At 36.3% G+C, this 19,011-nt stretch overlaps 1 protein-coding gene and 1 long non-coding RNA gene across 2 annotated transcripts in view; both read left to right on the forward strand.

Annotated features, from left to right (window-relative positions):
- Positions 1-19,011, forward strand: part of LOC117929984 (probable inactive ATP-dependent zinc metalloprotease FTSHI 5, chloroplastic) — a 55,110-nt gene that overhangs the window by 2,989 nt on the left and 33,110 nt on the right. Inside the window, exons 2-8 of the mRNA XM_034850433.1 lie at positions 1,767-2,238; positions 3,681-3,881; positions 3,963-4,256; positions 4,392-4,661; positions 10,177-10,266; positions 10,363-10,494; positions 17,892-18,065. Of these exons, the coding sequence (XP_034706324.1) occupies positions 1,767-2,238; positions 3,681-3,881; positions 3,963-4,256; positions 4,392-4,661; positions 10,177-10,266; positions 10,363-10,494; positions 17,892-18,065 (1,633 nt within the window). The remainder of the gene's footprint in view (positions 1-1,766; positions 2,239-3,680; positions 3,882-3,962; positions 4,257-4,391; positions 4,662-10,176; positions 10,267-10,362; positions 10,495-17,891; positions 18,066-19,011) is intronic.
- Positions 18,886-19,011, forward strand: part of LOC117929985 — a 3,023-nt gene continuing 2,897 nt past the window's right edge. Inside the window, exon 1 of the long non-coding RNA XR_004653828.1 lies at positions 18,886-19,011. This exon is cut by the window's right edge and continues 1,811 nt beyond it. This is a non-coding gene — a long non-coding RNA (uncharacterized LOC117929985).

Raw genomic sequence — 19,011 nt, forward strand, 5'->3', positions numbered from 1 at the left:
TTTTCATCATTTCCCATTACAATGATGTTGTCTATATATAACAGAAGAGCTGTAACTCCCCTTGAATTTGAATGCTTGATGAACAACGTATGATCTCCCTGACTTTGTCTATATCCCATGTAGAAGAGAGATGGAAAGAATATAAGGTAAAAATTCTTTTCCTTAATCTTTTGCATGAACAAAGACTCATATATATACCAAAAATCCTAGCACCTAAATAGAAAACTTTCCTAACTTAATTACAACAAATCCCTTTGATCACGGTATTGCCTAATTCTCTCTACAAAATCACGACTTTCCACAGTTTTATATCACAAATCAGATCAAGTTTAAGGTTTTAGATTTATTTCCTTCTTCTTGTTTTTGCTTTCTTGGATACAATATCATGTAGTCTACATACCATTCTTTGATCATCATGCTGACTCCAATGGTGGCAGGGACTGATTAACAGCAGCAACTAAATTTCCATGATATTGTATTTTGTAAATTGTTTTCTCATAAAAGAAACTGTGCTCATTATTTTCCTTTAGTCCTGTGTTTTTTAAATCAGTTGGGATCATCTAGGAATGTTAACTTTCTGAAATTACAAAGCAGAAGATCTCTCCAGTTGAAGTTAACTTTTTGCTGAAGTTTCGATGGCTACTTAGACACGCTGTATGTTAAAAAAAATCTGTGCTCATAAACAATGGGATTGCTCTATTTACTTGGGTGAGTTTAACCCATAAAAAAAAATAAAAATGGCTGAGTTTAGGTTCTAGTACATGCAAAGCCTTTTCAGTTCTTGGGCTGAATTATTGCAACATGAATGCCATGTATTTGTATGATTTAAAAGCACCATACCATATATTACACTATAGTTTCTATGAATATGATAATATAATCATAATTGAAGAGTATTAACTGGAGGAAAGATGGTATTAGAGAAGTAGGATTAATTTTTCCCACTTCCAGCAAAGAGGGGAAAAACACTAAAATGGAAATAAGGAAATTTGGAAGAGTTTTATGTACTTAAATAATTAGTCATAATAAATAGAAAATTGTATGATTGAAAATGGAATTTATTGAGAAGTTGAAAATTATTAATTGAACACCCTCTTGCCTGCAATTGGAAATATCTTGTTGCTCTAGATTTCCGATTCTTATTTGATGTAGTTTTACATCCTCATATACATTCTAATTATATGATGTTCCTCCATTGTTTCAAAAAAGAAAAAAAAAAGGGAAAAAAAAAGTAAAACTTTGCACATGGAGAAAGACATTGGTCATTTTTCCTAAACAGTCATTCCTTTCCAGTTTGTGGGAGGTTCCAAGTTCAAGTCCCAATGGAGACGAAAATTTACTTATGAATATACATGGGCTGCGTGGATTTAGGCTTTTTACAAGAATGAGTTTAAGCACCAAAATTACTAGCTGATGTTTTAGCGATTAAAACCTTTTATTTTCAAAAGATACATGATATTGCAACTCACTAATCTGGTCAGAACTAAGTTGGTACTGCATTCTATGTGCTATAGTAAACTTAGTGTCTTCGTGTGGAATAGCTAATAGAGTTTCACTCATTTTGGAACTATGAAAAATTATAGATTTGATGTTCATGGAATCAGTGAAGTAGAATCTTTTCTGCAAATTTTCTTGTGCTTTATTTCTATCATATTAGTCACAGCATCTTCTGTTATTGTCTCTTAGTAGCATTTTCTTTTCTGTTTCAGATCTAAATTGGTGAAGTTCCATTAACTCATAATGGCTTTAATTGTTATTGGTTACAGTGTACAACAAGGCTCTGCTACCAAACTTTCTAGGTCTGACATTCAGAAAGACTTGGAAACTGCACAAAGAGAATACTGGGAACAGATGATTCTGCCTAGTATTTTGGAAATTGAAGATCTTGGTCCTCTCTTTTATCGAGATTCGAAGGATTTTGTTCTACATATAAAGCAGGCCCTTAAAGAATCAAGGGAGATGCAAAGGAATATGGAGGCTCGTGTAAGAAAAAATATGAGGAGGTTTGGGGATGAAAAGCGTTTTGTTGTAAACACGCCAACAGATGAAGTTGTGAAAGGTTTTCCAGAAATTGAGTTGAAGTGGATGTTTGGAGATAAGGAGGTTGTAGTTCCTAAAGCTATTAGCTTTCATTTGTTCCATGGTTGGAAAAAGTGGCGGGAAGAAGCTAAGGCAGATCTTAAAAGAACTTTGTTAGAAAATGTTGACCTTGGTAAACAGTATGTGGCCCAAAGACAGGTATTTTTTTTTTATCAGACCAAAGATAGGTATTTTGTGAAACATATACTTTCATGTATTGACTTTGTGATAACATTATCACTGTTTCATCCTAACTTGGAACATGGGGATCATCCGTATTACCTTATATTTCTCTATGGATTATAATTATTACTGTACCATAAGTGCTTTGGGTCTGCCAATTGATTTCATATTCAAATTTCACCTAGGATTGTTTAAAGATAGCAAGATGTAATGTTCTTTAATGTGCTCTTAATGTTGTCAGCAATATACATCATTCCTTGTAAATTTTCTTTGATGTTGGGATATTGCTGATTCTATTTTGTATCTGTTACCTAAAAATCATCTATATCAAGTATTTGAGCACCTCCCTTTCATCTTTGATTTTCATCAATTCGCCGTCTTGACGGCAAATCAACTTCTTTATGTAAAATGGATTTGTTCAGCATCTGGTGTCCCTTGGACTTGAGAATTGTCGTTAGACATATTCTAGGGATATTTATTCTTTTCTTGCTTAAAAGATTGATTGAATTTTGTTCCTGTTTGGTTATCTTTCGAAATGCTATTAAGCCCTTATGCTATCTCCTTTTCCATTGACATCTTGGACGGTTAATCAAGGTTTTATAAGTTTGAGTTCTTCCATTATGTTCTAGTACTCATTAACTATTCTAGTAGTAACAGTAATTCTGTATTTGTCCAGAATGACACATCCTCAATGTATTTGAAGTGGTTAAAGAGGACAAAATTGAATTTGATAAGGGTTAGGCCAATTATCAAAGTAATACCTGGCTTCCCTCAGCTCATTCTATTCTGTATAAATACCCCCAGCTAGAATTCACATTCTTTTTCGCAAAATTTCACTCTTATTAATATCCTCATCTCTTACTTTGGTAGGAGTTCATGGAGATTGGAACAATTTTTTCTACCAATTCCAATTTTTTGCCATTTTGGAATTAATCTAATGGAAATCTATGTAGAGCTTAATGGCCTATAAAGATTCATGTGATGTTTTAAAATAGTGTGGATTTATGCTTTGCTATAAAAATTCATATGGATGTTTTAAAATAGTTGGGATACAAGGGTTTATTGTTGTTGTAGAAATTGTGCATTGTTTGTTGTTGTTATAATTGCCATTACCATTACTTTTTAGCTAGGGATGTTTCAGCAGAGAAGGTGAAGGTATGATTTGACTTTTTTCCTCTGAGGAAAATTGTGTGTATTGATTTCTGTTTGATATAAAATCTCATTTCTTACTTGTGCTGGTGGCATTGTGATGTGCTGCTCTGGTTAGATCTTTTCCAAAGTTAGCAGTTTCAAAATAATAGTCATTATTGCTGTTACTATCATCATCATCATCAGCAGCAGCAGCTTTAATATAGGTTGTCCTTATGTGAATGAACTTGATTTGAATTATTGCACTTCCTGTTAAATGTTTACTGCAGGAACATATACTTTTGGACCGAGATAGAGTGGTGGCAAAAACTTGGTTCAGTGAAGAAAAAAGTAGGTGGGAAATGGACCCAATGGCTGTTCCATATGCTGTGTCCAAAAAGCTAGTAGAGCATGCCCGAATTAGGCATGACTGGGCAGCTATGTATATTGCACTGAAGGGGGATGACAAGGAATATTATGTTGATATTAAGGTTACACACATGTAATTCTTGTTTTATTTCTCTCTCATGAAACTGTGTTAACATGCTTCTCATTTTAGATTCTTATTCCAGGAATTCGAAGTTCTGTTTGAAGACTTAGGAGGGTTTGATGGGTTGTATTTGAAAATGCTGGCCGCTGGTATTCCCACTGCGGTTCACCTCATGCGGATTCCTTTCTCAGAGTTGAATTTCCGTGAACAGTTTTTCTTGATAATGAGACTTTCTTATCGATGCTTGAATGGATTTTGGAAGACAGGAATTGTATCATATGGAAGAGAATGGCTTCTTGAGAAAATCAGAAATTTGAATGATGACATAATGATGATGATTATTTTTCCTCTTGTGGAGTTTATCATCCCTTTTCCGGTATTTATTTAATAAACACATAACACAATAAGCCCATAACCTGCTGTCTTAGAATTTTTTTTTTCTTTTCACATTTTGCTGCTTTATAGTTGCTCTTTTTATTTGATTCTCTCTACCTTTGCTGTTCTGTTACAGTTAAGGATACGGTTGGGAATGGCATGGCCTGAGGAAATTGATCAAACTGTTGGCTCGACATGGTACTTGAAATGGCAGTCTGAGGCAGAAATGAGTTTTAGGTCCAGAAAGCAAGATGACATCCAATGGTTCTTTTGGTTTTTCATTAGATGCTTCATATATGGATATGTGTTATTTCATACATTCCGATTTATGAAAAGAAAAATTCCCAGAATTCTTGGGTACGGGCCTTTACGTAGAGATCCAAACTTGAGGAAGTTGCGCAGACTGGTATCATTTTGCTTATATTTCTATAGTTCCTGCAATAAACTATTACATTTCATTGCATACTACAAAGTCAGTAAATTGCCTATGTCCATATAGGTTCCTGTTACGCATTTTTACTCTGGTTGTTATATTGATGATAAAACCCTGTAATGATTCTAATGTATACTACGTACTCCCCCCCCACCCCACAATGTGTCAGTGAGAGAACTTCATGGAAAGTAGGACTTATCTACCCGTTTCCTTTTTAATCAATTTCCTCTTTTTATTTTAATATTTTGTGTAATCTGCATGAAGAAGGTGTTTCAAAATGCAACACTTAAAAAAACTCTGATCTGAAGGAAATTAAGAAATGGAATGAGGAGTGTGGTGGGGGTTCTAACTCAGGTGCAAGTGTTTAGAGTGAGAAAAGGATGGTTTATGAGGTTAGCAGAAATGGATTTAACCAGTTGAGACAAGAATTTACTGTTATTTGGTTAAGAGTGTGGGGTGAAAATACAAAGTTATTTATCATGGTTAATATTCACAGAAGGTAACCACATTAGTAAGCTTGCACTGATAGGGAGTTGAAGACTAGGAATGATGAAGATAAATCAGGGGTTAGCACTAGAGACTATTCTCTTATTTTTCAGAGATTGAATGTGTTAGATTTTGCAAACATTAAACACTCTAATTAGAGGGAAGGTGTAAGGGGGTGGTGGGGCATTGAGGATTCATTGTGGATAAGTCTCTAGTGCCTGGTACGATGACTATTAATTTCTTGGAGCAGTTTTGGGAGTGATGGTGGAAGAGGTAATGGAGGATTTTTAATCAGAATAGGGAGTTTGGATGCTGCTGTCATCATATTAGTTCTGAAAGTGTGGATTTTTTTTTTTTTTTTTTTGGGAGGAAGGAAAAGAGAGAGAGGGTAAGGGGGGTTTGGGGAAGGAAGAGTGTTTCTAAAGTTATGGTTCAAAGCTACGAAGTGATTTGGGTGAGACACTCAAAATGCCCTAACACTTATAAATCCTAAATGTTGTTTTGTTGGCCAGTGACTGTTTTGATTCCAGGAATAGCGTATAAGCCAGATGAGAAGAGACATGATCACATGTAGTGCTATTCTCTTTCCTATATGTTAGCAGCATGGGTCCTGGGTAGTGGTGGAGGAGGTGTGCAGGGCCTATATTCCCAATTGAAGTTTCTTTGTAGTTAGAGTATGCTTTGCTAAGGAAATCGATTTCCTCCATTCTTTTTTGTCTTAGTGATGGAAGTTTTTGGGTAGGGTGGTTGCTAGGGTAGTGGAGGGGTTCTGAATCAGATTTGAGGCATTCAGGAAGGGGGTGGATGGATAGGTTGAAAGTTAATATCTAATTTTCTGCATGCAGAAGATACAAGTATATTTCGTGAAGTGGAGTTGGATCAATTGGGATATCTGAGATGCATCCTTCTGTGCCTTGAGATGGTTGTGGTTCTGAACATAAATTTGAACCAGACTGAAATTTATTTTGTGGGACAGGAATAGGCAGCAGGAGAGTTAATCACAGGCTAGGGTGTATAGCTGGGTGCTGCTGTCTTGTTCTCTTGAATTATCATTAGGTGCATCCTTCAAAGTAGAGGGTGCATATGTAGTCATTTAGATATTTGAAAGAAGATTTTTAGGGTTAAACTATGAAAGAAACAATATCTTTCTAGAGAGGAGAATTGATTCTCATCAAAGTTATACCTTCCAGCTTATTGACCTACCTCATGCCTTTTTTTCCATTTCAATGGAGACTGGAAATATTTGGGAGAAGTATTCTAGGAAGGGTGCCAGTGGGGAGAGGAAACACGTCTAGTCAGCAGGAAGAGTGTTCTCTGTTGCATTTTGTATGCTTGAATTCAGTGCATTCCACAAAGCTCTTTCAGGCCAATGACTGTGGAGATTTAGGGTTGCAGAATAAAGGTTCTGGGGGGCTAATGATAGTTGGTAAATATGGGGAAAGGAGGGGATGGCAGTTGAGTGCTGACATAAGCTGTGAGTATTCTGTGGTGGGCCTTTTGGGTCAAAAGAGGATGGGAGGCTTTCTTTAGACAAACTACTTTGTAATAGGGCATGGTTGATAGTGCAATTTTAGTATGATGTGGTGCAGGATGATTTGATAAACAAGATCTGGGATTATTCTGTTAGTAAAAAGCCATGTTTAAGGGGATTAATGCTGGATAAGAGAGGAGAGATAATGGAATCCTGGATTTTATAGGGCCCTTATGGACTGGGAGGTGGGGTTAGTAGACACCTTCTTTGAGATCATTTATAGGAAGAAGATCCAGAGGGGGTAGTGGGTGTTGTTACTTCAAAGGGAGGGGTGTTTTAGGTGAAGTCATTGTACTGTTATTAGATAGGTCTTAAGTTGTGTTTGGTTTTTTGCCTGAAATCTGATGAGATTTGAATTTGACTTAAATTTGAATAAAGGTAACTGTGATGTAATGATGAGGTTGTTTGTTTTTATTAGTGTTTGAATGTTGTTTAAGTGTTAAGTTATTTGTTTTAATTAATGTCTGAATATTAAGTGTTAAATCTCTTTATTTATTTTTTATGTTAAAAACATCTATAAAATTAATTATTTTTATCTTTGTATTTTTATTTGAAAACTAATAATTAAAAACAAAATAGTAATTTAACATATTTCTAAATATTCCAAAATATTAAACTTTATTATCATAATAAACATTTTATCATGATTAGTTGTGTAATTAATAGGAAATTGGTAATTGGATAATATATAGGATTTCTAATTATGCTTGGTTCTTAAGAAGATATTAGAAATCTTTCAAGTTAAAATGATAGAAATCTTTTGTGTTAACACTTGTTTTGATGTGGTATATCTTCGGATTCATAGATTTGTGACTGAAATATGTTTTATTATTGAGATTTTTGGATTTTTTAATTTGGGAGAGTGTATCAAATATTGACTTTTTATTTTTCAAAACTAATTAGAATTGTTGATGATATTGGATATTTAGGTAAGTGTGAATTATGTTTTTGGGTTTTGATTAAAAAAATTATCAACGGAATTGATGATTGGTAGTATATTTGGTTTTGTTGTATGGTAAGAGGTTGAATTTTGACAATTTGTAGTAAATTTATTTCTAGTCTAAAATTATGATTTTTTTTTTTTTACTGTTGTTTATTTTCATTTTTGAATGATAAATCTACAACAATTTTGGAATTTAATTTCATTGAGAATTGAATGAATTTTGAAGCAAAAATAGTGGCTGTGGTAGAATTTTGGCTTTGGTTTTGAAATTTTGTGGATTTATTTTAGATTAATTTTTAATCCAAACTAAGTGAGTTTTATGTTGTTGGTTTCATTTTTGAGTCAAAATTCATGAGAAAATTGTATATATAAATTTTATTGACAAACAAGAGAAAAAATGGATAAAAATAAAACCTATTTAAGTCATATTCGGTTTTTTCTTGAGAACAACTTTTCTAATTTATAATATATTCATTTCTCATTCATAATGCACAAAATTGAGATAGCTTAAATTTTTCAAAACAAGTGTTATCCAATTTTTTTAAAAATAAATTTGGTTTTATTTTGTGTGAAAAATTGGATTTGAGTATTATAGAATAGTCAAAGGTTGAAAAGAGAAAGGCATTAAGATAGAAGTAAAAAACAATTCACGTTAACGAAGGACTCTCAAAATGTTTGAAGTCTTAAAGGAAGTTGATTTAAGATTTAAGTCAAAAAACAAACAACCCCCAAGTAATTGTTTTTCCCTCAAGATGGAAGTAGGATGCAATGTGCTTCCTGAAAAAGGTTCTTTCTCTATGACTGTTTAGATTCCCATTATTTGCCAACTAATTTGAAGAATCATGTTATTTGTAATTGCTGTTGCTGGTGTCAGAGCTCAGGATTGTTGGTGAATTATCTATTCTTACATTGAGATGTAGCTTGGGATTCATTGGTCTAAAAAATCTGCTCTTTTAGGTGTGGTGAGGGGGACAGCTTGTGTAAATAGGGGTATAATATGTCCTTTATGGACTTCTTAGATGGGGTGATTCATAGGTAATTTCCTTTCCTCTATTTTTGTTTGTGCTGCCTCCTTTTGGTCCTCTATAGGCTACATATACCTGGGTTGTGGTTTGTTCTCTTTAGTAGATTGTTCTTATTAAAAAGGAAAAAAAACTTTGTGGCCCTGGGATTTGAAGACGGAAGTCTGTTTTTGGAATGGTGCAGTTCTGATAATGATATGGGTTATTTGGAACAAGTGAAAAGGCAGAATTTTGGAAGACAAGATTGAGAATCCCCACACATTGTGGAATAGGACTCTGTTAATGGCTTTGCAGTGGGTGTCAGTCATGAAGAATTTCAAAAGTATAAAAGGAAGTGCTTAGTCTATGATTGGAAGGTTGTTACATTCTCTAGAAAGAGACCAAACCCTAATCCATTTATTTGGAGGCTCTCTCCATAGATATTGTGAAACATAGTTTTGATAGTTACCTGTTAGGAACCCTACTCAGATTGAAGTTGGAAGTACTCCTAGAGACATGAAAAAAAAATGATTCTTCCTTTTCAGGACCAGGGGTTGGGAGATGCTAAAAAGGCAGAATTATTGAGCGAGCTGGAAGTGCTAAAGAAAATGCATGCTGTTGGCTTGGGGAATATTGTAGTGGGGAAGGAAATGTCTGGTAACCACAAGCTGGGCAGGGACAAAGAATTGAGGTGGTTTGAGATCTGAATATATTGTTAGACTGGTCATTGATATAGAGGAGGCTCTTGATGATAGATTGGAGTGAACACCAACATCAGACAGATGGAAGGTTGGTTCCTATGCTAAGGAAGTTTTTGTGTTAGATGAGTTCTTCAGAGAGGACTATCACATTGTTGTAAGGTAGTTTGAGTGAGGAACTGTACACATCTCTCTCTCTCTCTCTCTTTTTGTTTTGTTGTTTTTCTTCTTGGAGGTGGGATGCCTCATTCCAGCCTTTATTTTGTCTTTCCTCAGTTTATATGTATATATTGCTATCCACCTATTAAAAGAAAAAAAACACTAGCCTCATGACTTTCAAGCTTGTTGCCACTTCTTTGTTGACCTAGAGTTCATTGAATTTTAGAATATTCATTGGTTTCCAGGTTGCAGGTATATTATCAATCTTGGTCTAGATGTTGTTTGTATTCATAGGTTTTATGTGCAATGTTTCTTTCTGCAGTTTTTTTTGTTTTGGTGTTTATGAAATTGGTAACTAAACTGATCCTTTGCTGGTACTATGTTAGGAAGCTATTAGCACTTCAAACTTCTTAATTTTTTTTTTTGGATTTTTGCCTCCTATAGGGTGAGACTAACATTTGCCATTTCAGATCCCTGTTTTACTTTAGCTTCACTAGAACAAAAAGGGAAAGGAGACTTTTGAGAGTTAATGTTCATTGATGAATCAATTTTTGCTTTAGCCTTTAATAAAATCTTGGAAGATCATTTGCATCACATGGTACCTCTCTTATATGGAATTGTTGGGTTGGAGCTGACTGGGTGCAGTTATCATTTCTATGTTATTTTGCAGAAGGCTTATTTTAAATATAGAGTAACGAGAACAAAGCGTAAGAAGAAGGCTGGCATTGATCCAATAAGGACTGCTTTTGATCAAATGAAGGTTTGAACTTGGCAGTCCATGTTTTTTTTCATATGATATAGTCACAAGTACCTTTGGTGAAAGAATTTGTAAGATGGATGGCTGATGAATTTGCAGAGGGTGAAGAATCCACCAATACAATTGAGAGATTTTGCAAGCGTCGATTCTATGAGAGAGGAAATTAATGAAGTTGTGGCATTTCTACAAAACCCTAGTGCATTTCAAGAAATGGGAGCACGTGCACCTCGGGTATGTTATACTAAAGATATTATATACTTGTGCCTCCTTTATTTGACATCATACTTATTATTTTTCTTTTATAAACGATAACGATTTCATTGCATTGAATTAGTAAGTTCAAAGAACGATGAGAAATCCTTCCAAGAAGTGCATAATTCTATATTCAAATTGTGGTAGAAAAGGTTGATTAAGTGTGTATTAATACAAAAAGGCAAATCTAGATACCATTTAGGAAGGTATAAAACCTTCTACAAAAGAAACCATATGTCTAGCTACATTTGGCTAACGCATTTGTTGCATAATTGCCTAAGAGAAGAGCCCAAGAGAAGAAATATCCCAACTCTAATGAAATATCAATAATTTGGCACAACCACTGATCAGAAGTCTAAGGTCCTTTTTCTTTCTTAGTTGCCTATGATATGACGACAGTGGAATCTCCTTCTAGAAAATTGGAGAAGCTCAAAGCCTTTTCTTGTAACAACCCTTCCAAAAGGGTTTGAATCTCCACCTCAGTGGCTAAACCTTGACCTGCAGGTTTAGAGAATGTTCTTACCACTAAGCTGAAATGGTCCTTAAGCAATTCTCCAATCCCCAGCTGCCATGGGTTGCCCAAAGAACACTCATCAAAATTAGTTTAACAAAACCCTTTGGAGTTGGTGGCCATTCAGAAAATGTCTCCTTAGTCAACCTTGTGGTTCTACAGACTAGGTTCCAATTTAGCAAAATGAGGCTTAAAGGGATACCTGCAAAAGCTCCATTGGTTACAGGGAAGAAGAGATGATTAAAGTTGTATTGTTTGATATCACACTTATACATCTGGTTGGAAGTTGAATGCAGACAAATATTATTTTTTGAATTATAATTGAAACAGATTATTAAAGTTGAGCTATATTATAGCATGAAATCATCAGTTTGTACATCTTCTGACATTGAGTGCTATCTAGCATTTAATATGTACAACGATTGCAGGTCTATTATTATTCATTATGTATTATTTCAACTTTTCGGTTTTGACAAAATAATCTATTTAACCAGTGAAGTGTTTTTCTTTGATCATGATTTTGAAAAGGTTTTCTTCTTGTTGTTCTCTGGCTTACATTAAGGCAAGGTAGTTCTAGAATGCGTCAAAGCTTTAAGGCAACTAGGGGTTAATATGGCATATTCTTTATGAGATAAGACGGTCAAAGTTGCACCTTTTGCACCTTTTTGCCTCTTGCCTTAGGATGCAGACACCTCATGTGACCAATTTGTTTTAATATTTTTGAAGTAACCTACTTCTTGTTTGCAGTTAACCAATTTCTTGTTTATGTATATCACTTTTTGTACTTTTTATTTATTCTTTCTTTTTAGCTAAATTTTGTTGTTTTTCTAAACCTTTTTTTAAGCTTGTGGCTTACATCTCACCTCTCAGGAGTATAGTACAAAATTCACCTTTGCAAACTATGCCAGTGAGATAGAATATTTTTGAGAACTGAAATATCCGTTCTAAAAGTAGTGCTGAGTTCACAATTCATAAGCAAAACATTGTGGTATTAGAAAATTGAGGGGAAAAGTTTGTTTTCAATAAACTTAATCAAGGGCCTCTTTTCTGTCACTACAAATACCATTTTTTTCTATTTATGGAAACATGAAAATGTTTTTAGCATGATTGCTGCTAATTGTTCTTGGAAACAGTTGACAGAAGATTGAATTTTCAGGATACAAATTTGATTCTTGCAAAATGGAAAAAAATGAAAACAGAAACACAAAAACCGACAGAACCACCACAACACAATACTACAGCTGCACCATGACAACCACAATCACCAGCACCACCACATTGCCACTATTTTGCTTGTGTGACTTGATCATCCTCACCATCCTTGTCCCTCTGCTGGTGCTTGTGCTTTTGTTTTATCCTTTCTTTTTTGGTTCATGACTGCTGTGAAAAGAGAGAAAAGGGAGAATCCCTAATTTTTGTTATTAAATACTATTGATAATACACATTAGACTTGGGTATATATATACATGCTAGTGGGACCCACAATACAATAAGGAAGAAAAGGAAAAGTAAATAACTGAAATAACTGTACACTATCTAACACTCCCCTTCAAGCTGGAGCATATATGTTATATGCACCAAGCTTGTTACAAATGTATTTAATTCTAGGACTTCTGAGAGATTTAGTAAAAATATCTGCTAGTTGATCATTTGAATTGACAAACTAGTCACCACACATCCTGATGCGATCTTCTCTCTAATGAAGTAACAGTCAACTTCAATGTGTTTGGTCCTTTCATGGAAGACTGGATTAGATGCAATATGCAAAGCGGCTTGGTTGTCACAGATGAGCTTCATCTGTTCATCCTTTCCAAATCTCAACTCCCGAAGAAGATGTTTCAGCCATATGAGTTCATATGTTGCCAGAGCCATAGCTCGATACTAGGCTTCAGCACTAGATCTAGTCACTACATCTTGTTTCTTGCTCTTCCAGAATATTAGGTTACCTCCAATAAAAACACAATACTCGGAAGTGAAACGTCTATCTGTGGGTGTGCTAGCCCAATCTGCATCTGTGTAACCAATAACTTGGGTATGACCTTTGTTCTCGTACAACACACCTTGACTTGGTGTGCTTTTGATATATCGAAGAATGCCGATTACAGCATCCCAATGGCTATCACATGGTGACTGTAGGAATTGACTAACAACACTTACAGGAAAAGAAATGTCTGGATGAGTAATGGTGAAGTTGTTCAGTTTACCTACAAGTCGCCGATATCTTCCAGGATCTCCTAAAGGCTCCTCCTGTCCTGGTATAAGTTTGACATTTGGATTCATAGGAGTGTCTACCGGTTTACAGTCTAACATACCGGTTTCTTCCAAAATGTCTAAAGCATACTTCCTTTGGGAAAGAACCACACCAAAACTGGATTGAGCTATCTCCATCCCTAAGAAATACTTGAGTTTCCCTAAGTCTTTAGTCTGAAAGTGGGTGAAAAGGTGTTGCTTTAGTTTTTGAATACCATTATGATCATTGCCTGTAATGACGATGTCGTCCACATAAACTACCAGATAAATACATTGCCCCGAAGAATTATGATGATAGAAAACGAAATGGTCTGCTGTACTGCGCAACATGCTAAACTCCTGAACAACAGAACTAAAATGGCTAAACCATGCTCAAGGAGATTGTTTTAAGCCATATAGAGAATGGCGTAACCTGCACACTAAACTAGACTCCCCCTGAGCAACAAAACCAGGTGGTTGCTCCATATAAACTTCCTCAGCAAGATCCCCATGAAGGAAAGCATTTTTAATATCTAACTGATAAAGGGGCCAAGAACGCATAGCAGCCATGGAGAGCAATAGACGAACATAAGCTATCTTGGCAACAGGAGAGAAAGTGACACCATAATCAGAACCATAAACCTGAGTATAGCCTTTAGCAACTAAGCGGACTTTAAGGCGATCAACCTGACCATCAGGGCCAATCTTAACCGTGTAGACCCAACGACAACCAACTGTAGATTTACCAGAGGGTAAAACAACAAGATCCCAAGTGCCATTGGAGTGTAAAGCAGCCATTTCATCTACCATTGCTTGTCGCCAGCCTGGATGGGAAAGAGCCTCAGGGGTGCTCTTGGGAAGAGAAATAGAAGATATAGCAGAAACAAATGCAGAATAGGGTGAAGATAATCAATGGTAACTCAAAAAATTGTAAATGGGATGAGGATTACGAGTAGATCGATTACCTTTTCGAAGAGCAATGGGTAAGTCAGCAGAAGGAGGCAAAGCCGGGACAGGAGAAGCCGAAGGGATAGGAAGTGAGTCAGCAGGTACCTCGGCCAAAGAAGGAGGAACAGTGACACGATGACGATGATGATAAACCTGAAGTGGGTGAGAAGGCATTACATCAAGTGGGGAGATAATGGGAAGGTGTAAGACTTCAGAAACAGGAAGAGACTCAGAGGTGGAGAAGAATGGTGAGTCCTCAAAGAAGGTGACATCAGCAGAGAGAAAGTAGTGATGAGTCTCAGAGGAATAACAACAATAACCCTTTTGAAGTTTGGAGTATCCCAAGAAGATGCATTTTGTGGCTCTGGCAAAAAGTTTGTCCTGTCCAGGAGTGAGAATATGAACAAAGCAAGTATAACAAAAAACACAAGGAGGAAGGAAATAAAGTGGTTGGTCAGGGAAAAGAAGGGAATAAGGAATTTGATCGTGTAATATAGATGAGGGCATACGATTAATCAAATAACATGCTGTAAGAACAACGTCCCCCCAAAAACGAAAAGGAACATTACTATGGAGAAGGAGAGTACGAGCTGTCTCAACAAGATGTCGATTCTTACGTTCAGCTACCCCATTTTGTTGAGGAGTATGAGCACAAGAAGACTGATGAAGGATCCCATGTTGGGACATAAATGAAGTAAATAGTGCAGAAAAATATTCTCTGGCATTGTCACTGCGTAACACACGAATAGAAATATTGAACTGGGTTTGGATTTCAACATAAAATTTTTGGAAAATAGAGAATAACTCAGCTCAATTTTTCATTAAAAATAACCAAGTACATTGAGAATAGTCATCAATGAAAGTGACAAAATACTGAAATCCTAAAGTAGACGCGGTCCGACAAGGACCCTAAACATCAGTGTGGATAATTTCAAAAGGAGACTTTGCCCGATTATTCAAACTCTTTGGGAATGAGACACGAGTATGTTTCCTAAGTTGACAGGACTCACACGCAAGCGATGACAAAGATGAAAAACGAGGGACCATTTTTTGGAACTTGGATAGACTAGGGTGGCCCAGACGACTGTGGATGAGGAGGGGAGCATCAGTGGAAATGCAAACTGCAGGAGTTGAAGGCGAGGTGAGGTGATAGAGGCCTTGAGACTCACGTCCTATGCCAATCGTCTTCCCCATACTCCAGTCCTGCAAGGTCACAAATTTATCAGAAAAAGTAATAGAGCAGTTAAGAGTACGAGTGATTTTGCTGATGGAGATAAGATTAAAGGAACACTCAGGAGTATAAAGGACAGAAGTGAGAGGTAGAGAAGGGAGAGGATGTGCTAAACCAATGCCTTTAGCCACAGTTTGAGAACCATTAGCTAAGGTAACAGTAGGTAATGTAGAGGTAGTAGTAATAGAAGAGAAAAGATCTTTATTACCAGATATGTGATCAGAAGCGCTAGAATTTAGAATCCAAGGTCCAGGAAAAGATGTGTGGGTAAGACAAATAGAAGCATTACCAGTCTGGGCAACAGAAGTAACAGAAGTTGACTTGGTGGCCTGATAGCGGAGATAGTCATCATACTCACTGTCAGTGAGGGAAATACCCTGAGATGTGGAGGAGCTCGGAGGCTGAGGATCAGATGACTGGGCCACGTGGGCAGTGCGGGGAGGCCGCCCATGTAACTGATAACACCGATCACGAGTGTGGCTAAGCTTATTGCAATAGGTGCAATGAGGACGTTGGCCTCTACCTCAGTTACCACTGCGTCCTCCTCGAGAGTTAGTTTGAGAAACTAACACAGAAGAATCTGAAGTGTTATCAGATGGCAAAGTCTGAGTGGAGGAGATACGGATGAGGCGAGCAAACACATCATCCAAGGATGGAACGGAGGAACTGCTAAGAATCTAATCACGGACGGTCTCAAGATCTGAATGGAGGCCAATAAGCGTAAGAGCCATGAAGAACTTGTCAATCTGTGTTCGTTGATCCCCAACATCAGTAGTAAGAGGCATCACGGTCAAGAATTCCTTCTTAAGAGAGGCAATCTGGCCAATGTAAGTAGATAAATTCATGTCTTGTTGTTTGACATTGACAATAGAAGAAGCCACCTTAGAAAGACGTTGGATATCATTCGTGTATAGCCCTTTCGCCTGATTCCAAAATTTAAAGCATGTTTTGTAGGCCCGAAGATGAAGCAGAATCTTAGGATCAACTGATTGCCATAACACACTACATAATTGTGCATCTATCTTCCTCCATTGTACTCTGTCAACCTCAGGGATATCCGCCTCCTGCGTAACAAGGTGATCCTCATAACCTTGACTCATAAACCAAAGCTCATCAAAGGCAGACCAGGACAAATAATTTTCACTATCAACCAATTTCTCCGAAGTAATCATAGGAGATCTAGATATCACAGAGGAAAAAATGGAACTTTTAGTAGCCATATCTACTTATCTGGAGAACGAAATATGTTTGGATCGAAGAGAGCCCTAATACGGCTTTAGATTGTGGCTGAAAGAAGAAAAACTGAGGATTCGCGGCTGTGAGAGACCAAAGAGTGAAGAAAAACAAATGTGGCACTACTGGAAGGGTAGAAGAACACTTCCTAAGACACGTGTAGGACTCGAGGTGGAGATGAAGTCACCGGAGGTCGCCAGAAAGGCTGATTAGAGGGCCGGCGGAGACAAAAGACCCCAAAAAATGCACTTGCAGGGCTCAGATGGCACAAGCACAGATGAAGAGTGGCTAGACGGTGTCAGGCGAGGTTGGAGATGGAAGCACGTTGTCGTAAAGTGCTCCACGCGCCCTCACGCGCCAGTGCGTGAGGTTCAGACCGCCAGAGAAGAAACGCGCGTGACTGAGATTCTCCCTCCGGTGCTTTGACAAAACTTGAAGATCTCCTCCTTGCGCACCTGATGGTATGGTTGGTGTCGGAAAAGGACTTTGCCGGAAAAAGTCGCCGGAAAAGTCACCGGCGGTGAGGGTTTTCTAACGGCGATACGGTTGACTGGAAAGCTTTAGGAGATGGGGAAGGTGATCGGAATAAAACACGGTCACTGAAAGGTTTTTTTTCTCCCTACGCTCTGATACCATGTGAAAAGAGAGAAAAGGGAGAATCCCTAATTTTTGTTATTAAAAACTATTGATAATACACATTGGACTTGGGTATATATATACATGCTAATGGGACCCACAATACAATAAGGAAAAAAAAGGAAAAGTAAATAACTGAAATAACTGTACACTATCTAACAATTGCACTGTCTCTTTTCTTAATTTCCTTGGTTGCTTATGCTACAAGCTTCGCGAGTTTTCATTAGGTTGCTAGGTTAATACCATATGTGTACCTATTTTACTTTCTCACATGTTTGACATAGAATCATCATTTGTATGGTAGAAACCATAAATGAGAATGGTCATGACTTTAGTACTTATCCTCAATTACTTTTTGTTCATTTTTAGCTGAGGCTATTGAATGGGAATGATAGGTTTTGAAACATTTCATATAAACTATTTTAGTTGATTTCACATTTCAAATTTTATTTAAATGATTGTTTAGTGTGTAACTAGAACGTAACTGGTTTACATGTTATTAGTATAGTTTTTCTTGCTCCTAGTGTTGATATCCATATAATGTCTCGTTTTTGTTCTTATCTGAGATAGTTGACCTTTATATTGCAGGGGGTTCTTATTGTGGGCGAGAGGGGGACAGGAAAAACATCTCTTGCACTAGCTATAGCTGCTGAAGCAAAGGTGCCTGTTGTAGAAGTTAAAGCTCAACAGTTGGAGGCTGGACTATGGGTTGGCCAGAGTGCATCAAATGTTAGGGAACTATTTCAAGCAGCAAGGGATTTGGTTATCCTCTATAACCTTGTTAATTTCCGTTCTTTCTCAATCATGAATAAATTTAATTAAATTCTTTCTGATATTTAAGATGTGTGAGTTAACTGAATATAGTTCAATAATATAAAATTTGGGAAGCATTATGTCAACTTGAGCAAAAATTTAGACAGCATAGTCAAGTTGGTTCAAGTTCCATATAGTTCTGTATTGAATGCAAGACAATCATTTTTTCTTACTCTCAACTTCAAATATAAGCTAGTCATTGATACATTATAAAATGAAATGGGAATGATTAATTTATTTATATCTCAGGATTTGCCTGTCCTAGAATGTTGAATTGTGTAGAGTTTTCCTTTTCAGTTTTTGATAAATGTAAAGCCTTTTAAATTTTAAACTAATGTTTTAACCATACAATATTATTGGTAACCTAAATCATATCTTATCTCTGAACTTTGAAGATAGTTTTACAATTTTGTACATTACAATGTCACCATTTTTATTTATTTATTTGTTAGATAGGTGGATGGGTGGGTATGTGGGGGGTTGTAGAGGAGGGTGGTTTCCTCTTCATATATCCTCATGGTTCTGTTATTCTTAGGCATGTTTTAATTATTATTTACTGACACGAAATATAGGATGAAAAATAATAAGTTCTCTCTCTCTTAGATTGACTATACACACGGTTTATATAGGAGATTACAAGAGAAGAAATAGGAAACAAGAGACATAATAGGAAACTAACTTATTCCTAAACTAACCTATTTCTAAATCATAAAACTATCTATTTATAGAAATAGGAAACTAATAAACCTATCTATTTACAGAAATAGGAAACTAACATAATAGGAAAAAAAATTCTCCTATTCTATTTATAGCTCAACACTCCCCCTCAAGCTGAGGAATAGATGTCTTCCATTCCCAACTTGAATACAAGATCGTGAAACATTGAATTGTTCAG

This window comes from Vitis riparia, chromosome 14, assembly GCF_004353265.1.
Source record: "Vitis riparia cultivar Riparia Gloire de Montpellier isolate 1030 chromosome 14, EGFV_Vit.rip_1.0, whole genome shotgun sequence".
Classification (NCBI taxonomy): domain Eukaryota; kingdom Viridiplantae; phylum Streptophyta; class Magnoliopsida; order Vitales; family Vitaceae; genus Vitis; species Vitis riparia.